This window comes from Gopherus evgoodei, chromosome 14 (assembly GCF_007399415.2).
Source record: "Gopherus evgoodei ecotype Sinaloan lineage chromosome 14, rGopEvg1_v1.p, whole genome shotgun sequence".
NCBI classification, from domain to species: domain Eukaryota; kingdom Metazoa; phylum Chordata; order Testudines; family Testudinidae; genus Gopherus; species Gopherus evgoodei.
The window spans coordinates 7,424,557-7,445,462 of NC_044335.1; the positions used below are offsets into that span (position 1 = coordinate 7,424,557).

The following is a 20,906-nucleotide window of genomic DNA, read 5'->3' on the forward strand; positions in this document are numbered from 1 at the left end:
GCAGCCTTAGTACATGGTATTTAAAGTGTTCTGGAGATTACTTTTTTCTCCTATTTGATTTAAATTAATAGTTTTTGATACTTTATATCCCATAATAACTACGGAGTTGCATTTTAAATTACCATTGTAGTTTTCAAAAAGCAGTTTTTTTCTGTCTAAAAAGGGGCCCGTTATGAACTCCTGTCTACACTCAGAAATCTGCTTTAATGGTAATACAAATAATTAATAATAATAATATACTACTATAATTGCATGTGGTACAACCCGGTTAATGTAGATGCCGTTACACCAGTATAAATTTGCTTGTATCAGTGTAGCTTATTTCTGTAAGGGAAAATGCTATATTGGCATAAGGTACCTTTATTGAGATATAACTGCATCCAGACTAGGGGTTACACTGATTTAACTGTTTTGACAGAATAGCACACCCCTAACTGAAAATTAAATCGGTACAAAATGTGTATGTAGATCAGGCCTTATTAATGAATACAAGACAATTCAGTGTATACCAGATGAAGAGTTCTCTAATCAGCCAATAGGGATGGAATTTTAGATTGCTCTGATTAAGGTAAGTTCTACAAATGTCTTGGATTCTGTTTGTACCATTATTAAACTACCAAATATAATTTTTTTCCTGTGGAAAAGATTCTTTCATTTTTGATTTATAAATCTGGTAGAATAATTTGTGATTGAAGTGATCCATAGTGTCTACTAAGAAACATCAATCACAGCCTCTTTGTTTAGGGAACTTCTACAAATTGTTAAAATGTAAAAGTAAGGTAGTGTATGCTTTATTCTGTTCAGTGTACATAGTTATATATATTTACATTGTACTGAACTGAAATGGAAATTCTCCTAAGTAGGTGCTCTCTATCCTCAAGCTAAGGACCTGATCCTGCAAATCCTTATTCATGCGACAAACCCTTAATTACCCACATTGTCCTACAGGAGTCAAATGAGTAAATTCAATGACTGAGGGTTAAAGGATCAGTCTTTGTTCAGACCCTAAATTAGTCTTTCCTTCAGTCAATATAGCACATGCATAAAATGCAGCTATACTGTATGCTAAATATTGTTGCACTAGCTGGTGGATATAAGATTTCAGTACCTTTTAACATGACAGTGATTTGATTGAGTGGCAGGACGGAGAGAGCAAAACCCCTTTAGTCCTCTGTTAAATGTTGACACATAATCTGGGTAGGAGTGTGATTCAGTACACTTGTATGATAAAAATGATATCTTCCTTTTGAATTTGGTTCATATACAGAAACACTTGTAACATGGTTATTTGAAGCACGCAACACACAGTTCTAAAGATTTCTCCTCCTCCCTCCAACCCCCACTACAATGGCTGCTTCAAGATTCCCCTGGATTTTCAGATTCATAGTATTTTGTGATGAGAAATTAGGCTCTACTTGCAATTTAGTAAATCCATCGAAACATACAGGCTGAGTATTGGTTTACACTGTCTAACATCTTAACAATCTGAATGGAAATCATTGGCTTTATTGTTTCAGCTGTACTGATTAACTAGGAAGCATCATGCACATATGATGCCACAAGAATAATAATAAATTTTATTTATTTGTGTTGAAGAAGTAGGCAGTATTTAGGCTGTACAGCTATGGGGAAGTAAATATACACATTTTTTTTCCCAGAAATTAGGCCTGTTTGTTTTAGTAGCTGATCCGCATTTACTCATAGCATCCAGTACACCACATATATAGAAAATGTATTTCAAAATTAATTTTTAATTGCTACAAGGATACGGGTCATTGAGATTGGGGAAGGTGAAACAAGGGCTTTCAAAGATCCAGGTTTGGTGTGGAGGACAGAATCGGTAGTATTTTAATGCTTTTGCCAGGACATGTTGTTTTTTTAATGTACCCTTAGCCTTCAGTTTATATCAAGTGGTTGTTAAAGCCTTCAAGTTTCAGGGCTTGTCAAAGTAGAAGTAAAATGAAATAGCAAAATAGACAGTGTAAATGTCTATCCAGTGGATTCTCTTTCAAGCAGAAAAAACACAGCCCCAACAAAACGATTTCTAAAATAACCTGATAAAGTTATGGCCTTTTAAAAATCGTCTGCCATGTTTTATAAAAACAGTGCATTTCTAAAAAGAGTTAACTTTTTAATGCATATGTTGAGGGAGGGAGTTTAGTCTACTGATTTGATATTTAATTCATAAGCTTTTTATCAAAAATATGGGATCGCAAAGGAGGATAATATCCATTGCTTACTTGGCTCTACAAAAGAGCTATTGTCCTTATTTTTTGTCATTTTTAATATGTCATGCATTGAGTTCATAGGAATTAATAGCGGGGGCGGGGCGGTGATTTTCTTAGATAAACGGAATAAGTGAATTGTCAGTGCACTTCATAAAAAAAAATCTCCAGATGGAAGATGGAGCTCCGGATCATACGTCACTGATATATCTGGTTGTCATTCAACTTAACAGTGAATTGTAAATTATATGTATATTTTTATGTGTGATCTGCCCCTTATTTGCCCAGTGTATTTGAAAACTTGTACAAAATAGATAATCACAGTAAAATGAAAAATGGCGGATCCTGAAATAAGAAATACATCTGAAGGATGTCTGGATCCAGATTTATATTTAATACAGAAAATCTGCATATTATGTTAAAGCTGTGGTCCTGTCAAATATTCTAGACTACTTTTAAAGTCGACCACGGGTACTGAATTGGTGGTTTTGTTTTTTCTTTTAGTCATTTGAGCCTTTTGATATCTTCATATGTCAGGTGGGCTAGGAGTGCAGTCTTGCTTGTATTGAGCAGCATTCTGAAAGGTTTATAAAGCTTTACTTTTTTTAGTTGAAGTAGTTAATATCTACAACAACAAAAATTTCAGAGAAATATTGTCAAACGGAGAATTAAAGTAGAGAATGACTCAGAATGGATCCTAAAGAATGTCAGTGATGAATAGTAGTTCTCTCATTATTGGTCCTATAGTAAATAAGAGAAAGTGTGTTACTTTCTGACAAATTAGCCAACTGTTACATTTTTAATTCAGTATATAAAGTCATAACTTACCCTTCCACTGAAGGGAAAAAAATTGCTTCATTGGTATTTAACATCTTTTGTAAAGGTCACTAATTACAGAAGAGACCTCCTATGTGTATATGTGGGAAACAGAAGACTTGGGGAGATATCAAATATTTTGGTTATAACAACGTGGGTGGTGGCTGGGCCACTTGCTGATGCCGAAGTTCATTTAGTAGCATGTCGACATGCACATATCTAAAGACTTCAATGCAGGTTCTTTGATAGTAGAAGAACATTTGGAAGAGAAAATGAATTTTTGCCATTTTTACTTAAGTGGAAATCGGCTGCAAATCTTTCAGCATTTTCCAGCTGGAAGATTACTCAGAAGGAGAAGAAAACCGAAGGTAAAGGTCTGCCTGTATCCTAATTTTAAAGCTGATTATTCACTTATCAGTTGTGTCACAGCACACATAACTTATATAAAATCATAACGCCGTTTGATAGTAAGAGGAGAACTTACAAGACCTAGTAAATATATTTTATTAGATGAACCAGTGTGTACACTAAACCTAAACTATTTTAAATTCATATGTTGGATCTTGTGATATAAGTCACTGAATTAAGTTTTCGATCACAAAGCCAATAAACTATTTATTGACTTAGCTGCAACTTAGCTATTACTAGTATTTTAGTATGAATTCTTAGCCATTAATTGCAATATTCTATTTGATAGTAGTATTTCTTATAAATTATTAATGAATTGGACTTTAAAGCAGAAATAGTTCATTGAAAGGGGCTCTGTCAGGCTAAAATTTGCCATACATCTCTCCTCCCATCCTACAACAATCGATTAGGGGACTGACAACTTTATGGTGCCTCCTACTGGGAAGCAAGGGGGCAACATTTGTGAAACTCTGCCCTTGATTACGTTAGCCTCCATTTTTCTTTGCCTCTTCTATGGCGTCGGTTAATCATTGCCTCTGTCTAGATCTGAGCCTTATCCACAGGCTGAGTAGTGCTTACTTACACAAGTTGTCATCAAAGGATTCCAGATACAAAGGTCTTTTGGGTTGCTTCTGTTCCTACACAACTGTAACAGACTGAGGAGACATTGTCAAAGGACAGCAGTGGGTTGGGAGCCCAAAATCAAAAGTCTGATGTGCATGAGATAATTGTCCTTGTATTTTTATTTTTATTTATATTTATTTATAAACATTTTTTAATGTAGAAGATGGCATAGGTGAGGAGGGAAAGGAAAATATACCATACAATGTAAAAAAGAGGAAAGGCTGGAAGAGAGGAGCAGTGTACACATAATGGGAGTGGAGGGTAACAAGGTGGGATGAAAGCCTGTAATATTCCTGCAGAGGAAAAAGAATAAGTCCTTATCTACACACAGACTTGTGCCATTTTAACGAAGGCATGTCTACACATAATTGCACTAGTTGAACATAAGATGTGATTTTAAAACAAATTTAGTTTAAACCAGTGCAGAAGGTTGTACGTACTTTTATTTTGGCTTAGCTTAAACTATTAGAAACAGGTTTAAAGTAAACTGAAACAAGCTACTCTTAAGCTGCAGTAGCAGTGTTGACAAAGGGATTTGCACCATGCAGTTAAACTAGCGTGATTTCATGTGTAGATGCTTATTTCAGTTTGAGTGGCTTAGTTTGGTTTATTTTAATTTTGTTTTACAGGTTTAATTTAAACAAAAATAAGTCACATTCAACCTGAAATAAGAATGTCTTTGTACAAACTTGTACTAGTTTAACTAAACCAGTTTTGAAACATACAATTAAAACATTTGACCTCCTGAGGTCCCTTCCAACCCTGATACTCTATGATTCTATACCTTTAGTAGTTAAATAAATACTAATTTGTATGTCGCCAAGGCCTAAGAGCTAGTGGCAGAGGCATTTTGCCTAGGCAGGTAGAGAAGAAAATCCACCCTGTCATTGTTTGTCCCCACAAGTGAATGTCCAGTCTCCTGATTCAAACCTATCTCATTCCATGGGATCTGTTATTACTTGTCCATCATGAGTCCCTAGCATTGTAGAGTAGTGCCTAAGAAATAGAAGGCACAGTACAGGGCTATCGCTGTGCAAATTGCCCATGATACATTATTGATAATAATTGAGGACTAGGGTACTTCATAAGTAAAAACTATTGAGGGTGGTGCAGAGAGGAAATCTTGAATCCAAAGTACCTGAGAGGACTCTGCCAGTACTCTGGGAAAATACATATTGGAGCCCTGCCACCTTTGGGGGTGAGGGCACATGCATCCTACTCCCCCTTTCAAGCAGCTGTTGCCCTGAGCGCTCTTGGAGGGCAGAAGGCCAGCACTCCACAATCACACTGTGTGTCTGGCTCCTGCGTGAAGAGCCACAAGAGTGAAGGAGGCGGCTTGGCACAAGTGTCGGGCACAGTCTGGCTCATAGGGTGGTTCTTTTCTACTTGTTCAATACCAATGGACATTTGATTAAAAAACTCACCACCCTATATTGCTGTTTGCATTATTTTTTTTACTAATATTGTTCACTTGGTTGTATAACCAATGGGAAATCCCCCCCCCCTTCCCTTCCACCAAATAAAAGGGGTTCTTTGAGGTGGTCTCTTGTGTATTTCCACTGTTTGATTCTGTTGATTTGTGTTGATCTGGGTGCAGAAGGCTTTGGAGCTGAAGATTGCCTATACTGTCCCTTGAATACACAAGTGGTTCTGAAAAAAACTAAGGCCTTGTCTACAGCAGGTATTGCCCCCATTTCAACTAGGGAGGCCAGCTGCACAGGTCTAATCCCCTGGTGTAGACAGGGTAAATTGCTGTAAGGTGATCTCAAGCAGGGAGCAAGCTGTAACTGCACATGGTAGCTTTGTCTGTCTGTGCTAGAGAATTGTATTTGCATAGCTATGTTGTTGACTTTCAGCATAACAAATCATCAGCGTAGACACGGCCTAGCTCCAGTGTTTCCTCAATCAAGTGAGAATGGAGACTAGTTACCTAGTCTTTCTGTACCTGGGTTGTAAAGTCCTAGCACACAGCACCAGTTTAGGCATTGACATCTTGTGGCAGAACAAACACCTGATATGGACATCTGACTTGAGAAAAATAGAGGGGCAAGAGGCATACCTTTTAAATCTGGGTTTATTAGGATCTAACTCAGTTTTGATAGTAGGAACTAGCCCAAATCCCCAAGTTCACAATGGTGCACACATACTAAAATTGCCTAAAAATGATACTGTAAAATAAGTAAAAGCTAGCTATATACAACTATTTTTTGAGAGAAATGACAAAGAAGTCTGACAAAAACAGACTTCAGGCATAGGAGCGGTTCCTCTGATCACGGAAAAGAAGGAATTGAGATGGTTGTTGGCTGCACCTTCTTACATGGCCTTAGGCACTAAATGTTCAGTGCCCCAGGAAGGTGTTTGAGTGGCACCTTACAGGCATGTCTCTTCTAGAAGTTTCTGAAGCTGAGGTGCCAGGTGCACATCCCAACTGTGAGACTATGCAGAGGCAACACTTGAAGAACTACAGTTACTGGTAAGTAACTTCTCTTTGTGGAGTGCTTTATAACTGACCTTTAAAGCACCAGCTGACCAAGATATTTCAGTTTTCAGTTGTATGTGAATGAATTGAAGGGTTTCACTTTTATTTTATTATTTAAAAACAAAAACATGCTTGCCTGAGAATTCAACAGCCCTTGCTCTGCAGAGAGGTGGCTTTTTAAAAAAAAGTATAATTTTGTTCAGTTATTCCCATAATTAGTCATTCCTGGTTGGTTCACCATCAGTCAAATAAGATGTACATGACGCTGAGTGGCAAAGGAAAGTGGAAATGGCAAAATCTAGGAATATTCACAACTGAGGGAGCCTGCCCACCCATTGGTAAAACAGTTTACAATCTCTGAGTTTTACTCAATTTATTGCTGTCCTGGTTTCTCAGCTTAGTGGTCAGGGATGGCTTTTTCAACTTTGAGAGCGCCTTTTCCTACCAGTTTAGGCTAGACTACTGCAGCACATAATAATAAAGTTCATTTGGAAACATAATGCAGCTACCCGCCTCCGAGCAAGATGGATTGGCAAAAACATATTACACTTATTCTCTGCACAGGATGCTAGTTAACTTTTGCGTGAAATCAAAATGCTGGATATGACCTACATAACGCCTATGTAGGCTTGGAGCCTGCTGCACCCTGTATGACCTGCCACACCACTTGCACTCATCCAGAATCCTTAACCTTCCAAGTCTAAGGGTGAGGCTAAAGGGAGTCAGGGGCACATGGCATTTCCAATGTTAGGTCCTCTCCTTAGAAGTTTACATCTGCCAGAAATACATCTGCATTCCAGTCTGGCCATGTTCAAAAGGCACAGCTCCATTCATCCTGTTCATAAACTGCTGGCTGTGGTACCCAAAAATAAGCCTGCTGGCAGGAAATTTTGACTCTTTATTTTTTGAAGTTACTGTGTGGCAGTGGTACGTAGTGGTTTTACTTCCTATACTTGGGCAATGTCTAACTACAGAACCTATGCTGGCATAGCTTTGTTGGAACAGCTAAGCCAGCTTAAACTCCCACTGTAGTAGATGCAGCCTATGCTGACAGAGAAGGTTTTTCTGTCAGTGTAGGATTACCACCTTCCTGAACAATGTTAGTGATGTCTATGAAAGCACTTTTCCATTGTAGCTCTGCTAGTCAGGGATGTGGATATTTTCATTCCCCTAACCAATGTAGCTATGCTGATACAACTTTTAAGGGTAGACTATACCTGGGACATGTCTTTCGCTTTTTAACTTACTCCTGTAAAGTGATCCATATCCCTAAGTGTGGTGAGTGTCATAACTGTTGTGAATAGATAAGATCAGCAGTAGAAAGTAATACCCGAGTTCTACATTCATCAATATTACCCCATTCCAATGATTTCCCCCCAGCCCTTCTCAGAAACTTAAACTTATCTTCCGCAGCCACAAAAAGATTATTTGTAAATATTCTTTCAAGTAATGTCTTGTACTGTTACAGTTCTAGGGGAGGGGTTATTACAAATTTTATGAAGACCTGCAAAAACCTCCCCATTTTAAATTTATTATATATATTCATGATAGACTCTTCACCACTGTATCTCAGTGTGTATTATACTATGGCCATACAGTTTAAAACTGTCAGTGTGAACTATAGCAAGAAATTTAATATTTGATGGAACAATAATTCAGATAACTAAAAAGGAAGAAAAACGGCAACAAATCTCCCTCCCTTTCTGGTAAGCTGAAGTGAATTTAATTTTTAAGTGATAAAAGTTTGTAGTAACTAGATGGTTGCACACAGCTTACTAAACTAAAATCATAGGGATTATTAAATGAAATACCATGAATAATGATAACACAGACCTACCTGACTAAACAGAAATGCAGAGATTTTTCAGAAAATATGGGTTTCTACAGCCAGACTTCCATGGAAGGAAATAAAACAACAATGGAAAAACTTGTCTGCAGTGTTGTGATGGCTGTGTTGGTCCCAGGATGTTAGAGGCAAAGTGGGTGAGATAATATCTTTGATGGGACCAGGCTCTTGGTGAGAGAGACACAAGCTTTCAAGCTCGCACACAGCTCTTCGTCAGGGCTGGGAAATGTACTCAGGAGTGTCACAGATAAATATGAGGTGAAACAAACTGTACAGCTTAAATAGTTAACACATTTCAAGGGATACAGTGGGTGAGGTAATATCTTTTATTGTACTAGCTTTGTCTCTAATATCCAGGGATCAACACGGCTACAATTACACTGCATACAACATATTTCAGGGGCTCATTCATGGTGAAGTAGCCAGTCATAGGAAGAAAAGGCGGGGGTGAGCTCGGGGCAGGGGCGGAGTTAGTGTGTGATTGTTGTAATGAATCAAATTTTGATTAATATTTTTCTTAAAATGGTTTAGTGCAGTGTCCTTTAAATAAATAAGTATTTAAGGTAATATTCAGTAGGTATTTTCAAGTCGCTGAGCTATCTGTATAAAATTGAATTAGAAAGTAAACACAGGTTTGTGCTTGAGAAATCCTATTAACTTCCAAGTTCTATCATCAAGAAGTCCCCTTAGGTAGAAATTTTTAGTTGCCACAATTTAAGATGTAGACTGAATTGTTAAGTATTGTGAAATTTCTAAAGTTTATTTCCTCATTTTCTGGTGTCTGCTGATCTGGAGAATAGTAGTAATGCCAGTGCCACAGAGTAAAAGATGCTACAGCATCTTTTTCACAACACTGCATCGATTGAACAACTCCAGAAGCTGAAGTTTTATATTTGACAATATTTTACTTTAGGGTGGGGTTTTGGGTTTTGTTTTGTTTTTTTTCCATTGGCACAATGCCAAGGCAGCCTGCAGCAAACCACTCTAAGCAGCCTGATATTAGACTAAATATGGGAAGTAAGGGATTGAGCACAGTATTAACTTTCAAGCTCTGTTTCCTTTTTTCTATTAAAGTGCTGATGAACAAGTATTTAACTCCCTTCCTGTTAATATATAGGGTAGAGAGAGATGCCTTCATTATCACTTCCACAATAATGGAGAAAGTCACCCATAATACAACTCAGATAAGTGTGTGTGCATGTGTGTGTAATATATATATATATATATATATTTAAAATCTAGCTGTACTCATTGCTGTTCAGGTAATAATTTTTGACTTTAGTATGAAGTATATTTTAAAAATAATTTGATAGCATACTTACCTAAAATATGATAAAACACTGCAGACTTCACTTAATATAACTTAAAACTGACTCCTTAATTCAGCTTGGCTCATTTTGAACCTGGTACATTTATAAAACATGAATATTTTTTAGCTATATGAGTAACCAACAAATAAATACTTCTAAATTTGCATATATATTTTATGTATGTATACTCCTATATTTGCATAAATATTTTTTAGCCAAATGACAGTACTCGAAGGAAAATTTGCAGTAAGCTAAATTTTTTCTGTTGAATGAGCTGTCTTAATTATTGCTGTGTAACTTTTTACAGTTTGATTACCTATTATTCGGTGTTAAAATCCTCCAGCACTGGAGGAAAAAAATCCTTCGCTATTATCAGGTACTAAATTCTTCCCAAACAAAGCAGCTATCTCTTACATGGTAAAAATACAAAGTCATAGCAGTTTTACATCAGATCATGATTTTTATATCAGACTTCTAAAGTTTTCATAACGGGGAGGGAAAAACACTTCTAAGCTTCCAGAGGTTAGTGTTTGAAATATTTACTTTGAAAAAAGCAATTAATAATATCACATATTGCTTTTAGACCCTCCTTAAAATTCTAGTCAACGTAGAGTTTAATATGGAATGATTAAATATCTATGCTTTTATGAATGATGTTGATTGTAAAAGGATTTTATTCAGTTTTGAGTCTGATCAGATATTTCAACGGAATTACAGTACTACAACCACTAGGAATCTGGACCAAAATAGGAATCTATTAGCCTCCCTTATGATGCACGTTGAGGCTTATCACATCTCACTTCATTTGTCAAGCATATTGCATAATTTTATTTAAAATGTCTGTTGGACAAAAGATTAACATTTTCAAAGCAGCTGCTGTGTTTAATTGTTGTGAATGTTATAACCACTAGGTCAAAAAAGCACTTCTTAAGGGAAATATGGATGGTTCAGGAACATCATTAATAGCTAAAAACATTTGTTTTATCCCCATTGTTCTGTAGACATCACATTTCTAGTGATGTCCTATGAGGCAATATCTCCCTCTGCAAAAACAGATTTTAAAAAAATAGGTGAACCACAGAAAGGGCACAATCTAGAAAAACAGCTAACCACGTCTGCCTTTGTAAGTAGAAGACAAATATCTTAACACCTCTTGAGCTTTCAGAAATGCCAGAATGCCGGGGCTGATGCATTTCTATAAAATTAATCCCTTCAGCCATAGACATTTATATTTCAGAATTGTTTAATTGGATAATTTGCATATGACACTGTTTAGCCACATCACTTGTCCCGGCCTGAAGAAGTTTACAATGTAAGTTAGACAAATGGTGCTAGAGGGGATTGGGAGGATGATGATGGCAAAAATATTTGTGTATGTTTTATATTTGTGAGGTTATGAGTATGTATTAAGCTACAAAAGAATCAAAAGTCATATTTGAGGTATAGAAGTATATTAAATCTTCCGTAATTTTCTGTTGGGTAAAATGCTTTTGGGCTTACACACGTAACTGAATTTCATATATGTTCTGAAAATCCTTACACAAATAATTGCAACGTTGGGAAACCTGCATAAAATTGCTAAATATGAACCATTTATAATTCCATACAAAAGAGTCCTGTTGGTAAATATGACTTCTTCCTCATTTTAAATGTTCTACACAGTACTTACAAATATAGCAAATACAAACAAACATCTCTCCAGAATAGCCTTTTCTTTTATTTCTGCAACTGTAATATACCAGTCAGGAAGTGCTGAGTCATTCACTGTTATCACGAGTAATATAGCAGCACTACTCAGATTTCCGAAAAGTCTTGGCAGTGAGGAGGACTCACGGTTTCACCCAGTTTGTTTTCAAATCCCAGATGTGCTCTGCCTCACTTTGTACTAGGGTGACCAGATAGCAAGTGTGAAAAATTGGGATGGGGGTTGGGGGTAATAGGCACCTATATAAGAAAAAGGCCCAAATATCGGGTTTGTCCCTATAAAATCGGGACATGTGGTCACCTACTTTGTACTGAGTCACAGAAACTTGCTTCTGCCCCTTTTTACTGAAAGCAGTAAGAAAAGATATGTACTCAAAATGAGTCAGAAGTTCAATAAACCAAGAAAGAAGGTCTGAAAGTGTTAGTTTCTGCAGCCACATCAATACATGGCTCTTGGGTATATAAGCCTCTCCTGTTCCCAAGACTCCTGACTGTTGAACGAAGTATCTGGGCTTTCTGCGTCCAGTAATTCTGAGCCTGTTTTGGCCAAACTGAAATGGTAGGAAACCCTTCTCTGTCTAGTTTCTAGGCTGAATATATGTTTTGGTACCATGGAAGTGCTTAGGTACCACAAAGAAGGTACTGTGGAAACCTCTAAGATAATCTTTACCAATGAAGGAACTAAATCTTGAGAGTTAGGAGCAAGCTTATTACATTTCAACATCAATGAAGGTTCGTCATATTAGACTGTTGGGCCCTTCTCCTCACTTCCCAGTCTATAGAAGTATTAGGTATTACTGTTATTTCATAGTTCCTATACATCCTGACTTTGGCTAATATTGTCCCAGTACATCAAAAAATGGGACAGTGATAGTTTACAGTAAATCATTTTCAGGACAAAAAATTACTTTAGTTCACTCAGTGGAGAAATTCAGTCATTCATTCCACTTGATCACACTCTAGGTGTCAAAAGGAAGTTGTTTCATCCTGGACTGGAAATGGTCACATATTGCCCCCACAAGATTCAGGAAGGAGTCACTTGGAATGTGATTATTGACTGAGCGAGTGTAACTAATCTGGCACCTGTGGATCTTCAAGATGCTTACATTCATGTGCCAATAGCTACTTCCAACTACAATATTGTGACATCTGGTTTATTAGAGCATCAGTTCCTTGAGTTCTGATGAAAGTGCTTCGTAACAGACCATCTAAAGAAGGTGTGGGCTTGTCTCTTTGTGGCTCTAGAGACAATGGAACTTTTTCAACATAGTGTTAAACAAGTCCAAAAATCTATCTATCTTGCCCAGGAGGTTACACATCTTGGAGTCCATTTCTAAAGAGACGGAAACATTTTTATCCTAAGAGTCTGAACTTTGCTGCTGCTTTCTGATTGTATTGCAGTGGGTGTGGAGGGTAAAGAACAAAACGTGTTGGGTCTGCTGATAACTTGTCTTGAGGGCATTCTATGGGAGAGGTCCAGGAAGTGCACCAAATCCTCTATGATAAAACTTGACTTATTCAATTAAATCTTATATTTAGACGTCCTACTTGTTTAAAGTGTTCTGTGTCATTAGAAGGGTCCACATTATAACTAGTCTAGCTACTTCTAGTCTGAGAGGGGAAGCATAAAGTCACAACTTGATCTTCCCAGCATTCCTTCAGAAGGAAGAAATGGAATGACATTTCAGGAGTTGTTCCTGAGTAATCTCCCACATCCTCAGTCCTTCACATAATGGACTATTCGTTGCATCATAAAAGATCCAGGATGGTGGCATAACAATTAGAATTATTATCTGTAAATGATGATGTTTCTGTATGTAATGCCCCACTGTCCTTACCTGCTTTTGCTGATTTTCCTGATCCTGCTGTGCTGAATCATTCCCTAACAGGTCCAGGAATTGTAGCATGAACACCTTTGTCACCATCTTATGTCCCCAAGTGGAGTTGTTGCACAGTTGAGAACTGGGGCCTTCGCTTGTGTAATCGTATACCTTTTCCTGACATCAAATTGCCTGTCTAATATCTTACAGCTTTGCAGTGGCAGAGGGAGAGGTCGACAATTAGAAAAACTTGAAGTTAAATAAAAACTTACTAATAACTTGTTAGAGATGTCAGATTATTTCACTTACTTTCAACTGGAGCGATTAGAATGAGAGACTGTATGAAAACTCAATGCAGCAAACAGTACCTAATGCAGTCCTTAAATTATGTTTGTGTAAAGGAAAAGTAATTGATTTTTTAAAAACAATGTTTAGTAAAATTTAAGCTCTTGGAAATGATTTGCCACTGTGAATTCATGCTCTCAAATTTACAAAATCTAGACAATAACTACATGTACTGGAATAAGTGTTAAGTAAATTGTTATAACTTGATTATTTAATTCAGATAGTAATAATGTGGTACATTCAAAAAGCACTGGTGAAGTTTTTTCATTGTCATGCAAGTTGAATATTAATATCTGATTGTTAATGAAACCCGTGTCTGGACTGTTTGAGGGTGGTATAGCTTTTTAAATGTTTTGTATATATTGCGATATATCCTCATAATTTTTCTTTGAGAACCTTAAAGGAGTTTGTTTGAAATGAAGTAATCTCAATCTCCATACTCAGCGTCCTCTTTGTATGGAATATATTCTGTCCAGTATTTAAATACTCAATTTATTCCAAACCAAGCTAAGATATACCTATGCACATTTTTTTTTCATGTTTTAATAAAGCCAGTGAAAGTTAAAGAATTGTGAGCTTGTAATAGGTTGTATGACACAAACTGAAGTTGATGCTTGTTTGAAAATTAGGCTGTTTGGAGGCATTATTTCCCAGACTGTTCTTTCTGAATGAATAACTGGTTTTCATTAGTAGGATCATGTCTCCCATCCAAATGAATATCGAAAGTAATAATACAATTATCAAATCTGTTGCAGAATGAAGATACTAAGTGTAATACAATTTTTTTAAAATATTTGTAAAGCTGCTTCGGTATACTTAGGTATTATTGTACATGGCCATTTATTTTATAGCCATATCTTTATTGTTTTTCTGTTTGTTTTAACAGCCCAGAAGGAAGAGAAGAAGAATGAGGATAAACCCATAGAGCCTACTACAGCATCAAAGAAAGGGGTTGCTTCACCTTCTGCAGTCGAGAAACACACGTCTTTCCTGTCCAAAAACCTTGGTCCAAAGAAGTCCCCATCATTTACTAGCACTTCACTAACTAAACACCCAACTAAATATTCTGCTGCGAGCTTCAAAGGTGTAATTCCTAAGAAATCTTGGCTTTCATCAGGCAATGTTTCCTCTTCAAAACAGTCATCTCTTTCCCATGGCTCACCATCAGTTTCCAAAAAATCAGTTGTCTCTTCCAATTTACCTGGAGGGCTTAGAAAAACAGCAATGTCTTCCACTTCAGCTACGTCTGCAATTGCACAAGCAAAAGGAGCAGCTAACCCCACGCAATCACAACCCAACTCTCAAATTCGACAAAATATACGACGATCCCTCAAAGAAATTTTATGGAAAAGGTGGGAATTCAACACACTTACTTTGTACAATAACTCCTCACTTAACATTGTAGTTATGTTCTTAAAAAATGTGACTTTAAGCGAAACGATCCAATTTCCCCATAAGAATTAATGTAAGGGACTGGGGGGGGGGGGCAGTTAGGTTCCAGGAAAATGTTTTTCACTAGACAAAAAACTAATTACACGCACTCACTCTAACTATACATTTTAAACAATACTGTTCACAGCTATGATGATTGTGAAGCTTGGTTGAGGTGGTGAAGTTAGAGAGTGGGATATTTCCCAGGGAATGCCTTGCTGCTAAATCAGTGGTTGTCAAACTTTTGTACTGGTGACCCCTTTCACATAGCAAGCCTCTGAGTGTGACACCCCCCGCTATAAATTAAAAATACTTTTTAATGTATTTAACACGATTATAAATGCTGGAGGGAAAGCAGCTTGCGACCCCTCATGTAATAGCCTCATGACCCCCTCTGAGGTCCTGACCCCCAGTTTGAGAACCCCGGTGCTGAATGATGAACTAGCACTTTGCTGAGCCCTCAAGGGTTAATACATTGTTGTTAATGTAGCCTCACATTCTACAAGGCAGCAGGAATGGCGGGGAAGGGAGACAGCATAGCAGACAAAGACAGACATACACCTTGTGTGTGGGAGAGAGAGAGATACACTCTGCCCCTTTGAGTAAGCTGACCCACTCTTAAGTGCATTGTCATTTTAAGTGTCAGGAAGTTGAGAGAGCAGCTGCTGCCCCAGGCTCTCTCTGTCCCTGTTCCCACCCTGCTCTATGTGGAGAAGAAGGGGTAAGCAGAGTGTAGGAGCAGGGGAAGGGGGACACCCTGACATTAGTCCCCTCTTCCTCCCCCTGCATAGCAAGCAGGAGGCTCGAGGAGCAGCTCCAAGGCAGAGGGCAGGAGCAACACACGGCAGTGGAGGGAGGGACAGCTGCAATTGCTAGCCTGCTGGCAGCTGCTGCACAGGGAACTTAGGGGAGCAGGGAGCTGATAGAGGGGCCGATCCACCCTGGTTCCAAGCCCGTACCAGCTAGCTGCAACAGGCTGCTTTTCCTGCAAGCAGTGGACAAACCAGGGGGCATTGCACAACTTTAAACAAGCATGTTCCTTAATTGATCAGCAACATAACAACGAAACAGCTTTAACCAGGATGACTTTGTGAGTTACTGTAAAGGCATTAACAGACTTTGAAATAAATGTTTAGACTGCACTGCTCTTTAACAGTGATAAGAAGGCAGTGACTTCATGCTTCAAGTGAAATAGTTGACATAAGCTTAACATTAAACTGAAGTAAAGAAAGTTTGGTGATATCTCACATTCAGAGGTAAAATTTCCAAATGCACAGAATCAGAATTGAATGTTAAAGGTTCTTAAAGGGCAGAGGGAAAACCCTGAAGTATTATTATGGCAATTTTAATATAAATTCTTAAATCACAACATAGAAACTTTTATAATGCAGTTGTTACTAAGTTAAAATCTAAAGAAAATATACAGAATACAGTATGATTAATTTACTTTCCTGTTGCCAAAGGATAAAAGCCTGTGATATATAGGTTTGCCCCTTTCCTTATCCCTCCCCCCCAGAAAAAATAGTAGTAATCACACCATTTAAAAACAAATCAGTTACTGACAAACACTAAAGCACCATGTAATTTCAAACTATTGCTAATTAGTTATAAAATTAAAAAACAAATCAGAGATGGTTACACAAACAAGTACAATGTCATCTTAACTTTTCCTCTTTAGTGGTAGGGAAACTAACTTATTGTAGTTCCCTTGAAAAGTGAAAACAAAAATACTTGTGTGGAGAATATTGCCTCTAAGGCCCTGAACCTGTAAACCTTTAAGTACGTGATTAACTTCATGCATGTGAGTAGCCTCCCTGAATTCACAATTTTTTTAAAAAGATTTTACTCGCAATTAAAATTGCCAAACTTCTTTAATATCAATGTTGTATTTAGAGGAAGTGTAATATTATTTTTTTTTTTTGTACAGAGTCAATGATAGTGATGATCTGGTCATGACAGAGAGTGAAGTGGGCAAGATAGCGCTGAATATTGAAAAGGAAATGTTTAATTTGTTTCAAGTTACAGACAACCGATATAAGAGTAAATATCGCAGTATCATGTTCAATCTTAAGGACCCAAAAAATCAGGTTTGTGTTCTTAAACGCAGGATATATGCTAAAATATATGAAACCTCTTTGACACTTAACATTTTTAATTTCCATATGCAAAACTCTACTAGCTCTAAATTTTGAGGCTGTAGAACTTACCCGAAGTTACTCCAAAATCATTCACATCTTGACTGAAAAGAAGTGATTTTCAAAATGTCTTTGTGTGTGACTCATTAATTCCTAGCAAGCTTGGTTACTTTGTTCGATTCAGAATACGATACTGCTTATAATGATATATTGGGCAAAGGTGACAAGAAATTCCAACTCTCTTTACCTTTCTGGCATTGTGTGACGCATTGGATGACTTCAGCTAGAGTGGATCCACAGATTCACTGGAGATGAACAGAATGATGATCCTTTTAAAACATGAATTGAATGCTTGTGAAAATGTAACTTGAGAGCAGAGTAAGCTGAGGCCCTTTTTATTTACAAAACAGGTATAGCATAGGTAGTGGTCGTGCAAGCTTTCCTCACACCACTTTGGAAATGCAGTTCACCTTACACTGGAGGATTACTTTTAGTGATCAGAAAATAGTTCATCTGTATGCCCATTCAATCCTTAGTATCTGTTTGTACTAAGCTTTTTCAATTTTGCTTACACCTAGTTAGTACCTTTTAATATGGAGTTCATAAATTAAGGAATAAAGTTCATTCTTCTGCAAGAAGAATCTCCTTTACTAGTTATCTAACTCTTGGTATTCTTCGACATAGCAGTAAAGTAGATTTTTGTTTCAGGGACTTTTCCATCGTGTTCTTCGTGAAGAGATTTCTTTGTCAAAGCTAGTGAGAATGAAGCCAGAAGAACTTCTCTCCAAAGAGCTGTCTGTGTGGAAAGAGAAACCAATCAAATCAGTAAGTAATGTAATTCTGTTTATCATGTATTCACATAGGAATTGTTGATGGGTTTGTGATGTTAATAAATGACTTTCCAGAGTCACCTGCACAAAAGTTTAACATTTGCTGAGGGTGAGAATTTTGGCAGACCAATACATTTTGTAGCCTTCAGTGGTTATTGAAATAATAAGTAATAGGGTACAAAGTAGAGTACATTTGTAATTAACTATTTCAAATAGATAGTAGGGTACAAGTACATATGTGAGTTTTTGATGTTAGAATATAATTTTATACTTTTCTTAGATAGCAGAGTCAAGAAGTAAATCTCATGAAAGCAAGAAGTCAGTCATAAAACAGGAAAACATACCAGATGTAAATATGGAAGATTCTCCACCAGTGTCTGACTCAGATGTAAGTATAAACAGTTGTTTAAGTGCTGAACTATTGAGGAAAATATGATAACAAGTTCTGCATACCATTCACCAAAAAAGAGAGCGTTTCTAAATATGTAAAAGCAGCAAAGAGTCCTGTGGCACCTTATAGACTAACAGATGTTTTGGAGCATGAGCTTTCGTGGGTGAATACCCACTTCTTCAGATGCATGCATTCACCCACGAAAGCTCATGCTCCAAAACGTCTGTTAGTCTATAAGGTGCCACAGGATTCTTTGCTGCTTTTACAGATCCAGACTAACACGGCTACCCCTCTGATTCTAAATATGTAAAATAACCATTTCTTTTTTTACAAGAATTTGTATTTTAATTTTAGGAGTGCACCAAGCTTATTGATGGGCATACTACTTCAGACAGTCTTTAAAATCAGACACTATATATTTATCTACCTTTTGATGCTCATTTTAGAAAGATATTAATTTTTACAAGTGATCTTTGTTTCTGAAGAGTTGATCTATGCTTTCTGATAACTTTCCATATGAAAACACAATCGATAATATCACAGTTTGGTTGCTGGGAAAACTTATGATTTGATAGGACATATTTTTGATGTCAGATGGGGACAGAGAGCAGAATAATTCTTAAAAAAGAGAGCTCTTAATTTCCTGTGATGTGTCCTTACTAAAGACTGAGGGGGGAAAAAGAAACACAGGTAAACTGATAATGTATAAAGAATGTTTTCAAAGATGCTGAGACCAAATGACTTTTTAAGGTTTTTGTTGTTAAAACAGCTTAAAATTCAAACTATGGATTCCAAAGGCTTTGATATATTTGAAATTAATGAACAACCAGTCATTTTTGGTTTTGCATTTGTTCATTTTTAGGAGCAGCAAGAATCAACCCGAGATGCACCAGAGAAAAGTAGTGCTCCCCTTCTGGATATTTTTAGCAGTATGTTAAAGGACACAACAAGTCAGCATCGAGCCCATCTTTTTGACCTGAACTGCAAAATCTGTACAGGTATACATAATGTTCAGTTTAGAGATAATGTCAATTTAGTGTTGCACATAAGAAATGTTATGTGTAAAGGGCCAGTCCAACACTCACTGAAGTCAATGGGAAGATGTCTATTGACTTTGGTAGGCTAGGACCAAGCCCGTGTTGAATAAACTGGTCCTTTTTATAGTTGTGTCGAATTAATTGATATAATTATCTTTTTCTATTTAGACCACCTTAACTCTACTTAGTTATTTATTTAGTATAGGTAGTAAACTCTATTTTCTGTTTTGAGAGAGAGAGAAGAATGCTTAGCTGCAGATGCTATATAAATTATTTGATTTTTCTTTCCAGCATGATTTATTATACAAGTAACAATAAATAAAACTTTTGTTTGTCTCATTTAAAGGTCAGATTTCAGCATCTGATGATGAACCAGCACCAAAGAAATCAAAATTGTCAATGACTTCTGCTAAAAAGATGGAGACACAATCAAAGCCAGAAGTAAAGCCAAAGTATGAAAGTTCTACATCAACTGCAGCGCCTGAAACAGAGGCAGTATCTGAAAACACAACAGAAACTCTTGGATCTGTAACAGAAACAGTCTCTCAGTCAGTCTTGGAAACAACGTACTTTCCTACAACACAGGGGCATAATAATGCAGAATCTACTTTACCTGAAGAGGTCTCCATTTATCCTACTTCTTGCATTGCAGGAGTTGTCACTACAGTAACTGTATCTGGCAGGGACCCCAGAACGGCGATGAGCAGTTCATCTGGTCCTGTGACCTCAGCATCGCATTCCAGCCCTGTGCCTGACAAAGTTTCCATGGTGGAATCCAGACAGGAAATATCAAAATCTGTTTTAACAACTCCTAAATCAATATTAACAAAACCATCATCCTCACCAGATCCAAGATATTTGCCAGTTCCACCATCACCAAATATCAAGTGTGTAAATTTTATAGTAAACCAACCTCCTGAACCTTTGACATTACTGTTTTCTACCAATAATATGTTTTTTTCTATATTAAGAAGAAAGGCAGTTCAGATTTTAAAATATGTCCTCACTCAGAAAATCTTTTGATTTATCATCCCCTCGTTTTTCCTCTCCAAATGGCATACTCTGCCTACATTAAAAGTAAAGGGTGTTATGAATGTGGGATAATGGGTATATAAACTTTATAGTATAAATAGTATAAATAGAGAGAATCAGAGGAGTTACTCCAAATTTACATGGGTATAGCTAAGAGCAGAATTTCATCCTAAAATTAAAATATTCTTAGATTTGATTTTGGGGGGTGATTGGAAATTGTCTCACTATTGATCAGTTTAGTAAAAGGACAAGGTCACTTGAAACAAACATACTCTATAATTTGGATGAAATGCTTTTTTTGATTTTGTTCGCTTTTCATTTTTTTCCAAAGTCAGTTATAATTTATAGTCACATTCAGTTCTTTACTATGAGGATGTTTTCATACATACAGTATCATTCACTTTTTTAGTGGAAGATGCTTACATCTACTATAAAGTCTGAGATGATAATCAAATTGCTAGCTTGACTCTACA

At 36.9% G+C, this 20,906-nt stretch overlaps 1 protein-coding gene across 7 annotated transcripts in view; it reads left to right on the forward strand.

The window, feature by feature from the left end:
- The window catches only part of DIDO1 (death inducer-obliterator 1), a 91,704-nt gene that overhangs the window by 48,227 nt on the left and 22,571 nt on the right, over positions 1–20,906 (forward strand). For 6 of the 7 annotated variants that reach the window (XM_030533564.1, XM_030533562.1, XM_030533563.1 and 3 more), the window contains 6 exons: positions 14,464–14,929; positions 16,936–17,095; positions 17,852–17,968; positions 18,254–18,361; positions 19,227–19,362; positions 19,748–20,288. In XM_030533564.1, the coding sequence (XP_030389424.1) occupies positions 14,464–14,929; positions 16,936–17,095; positions 17,852–17,968; positions 18,254–18,361; positions 19,227–19,362; positions 19,748–20,288 (1,528 nt within the window). Of the gene's footprint in view, positions 1–1,267; positions 5,611–14,463; positions 14,930–16,935; positions 17,096–17,851; positions 17,969–18,253; positions 18,362–19,226; positions 19,363–19,747; positions 20,289–20,906 lie in introns of those variants that run through there. The other variant, XR_003996548.1, reaches the window with a different exon arrangement.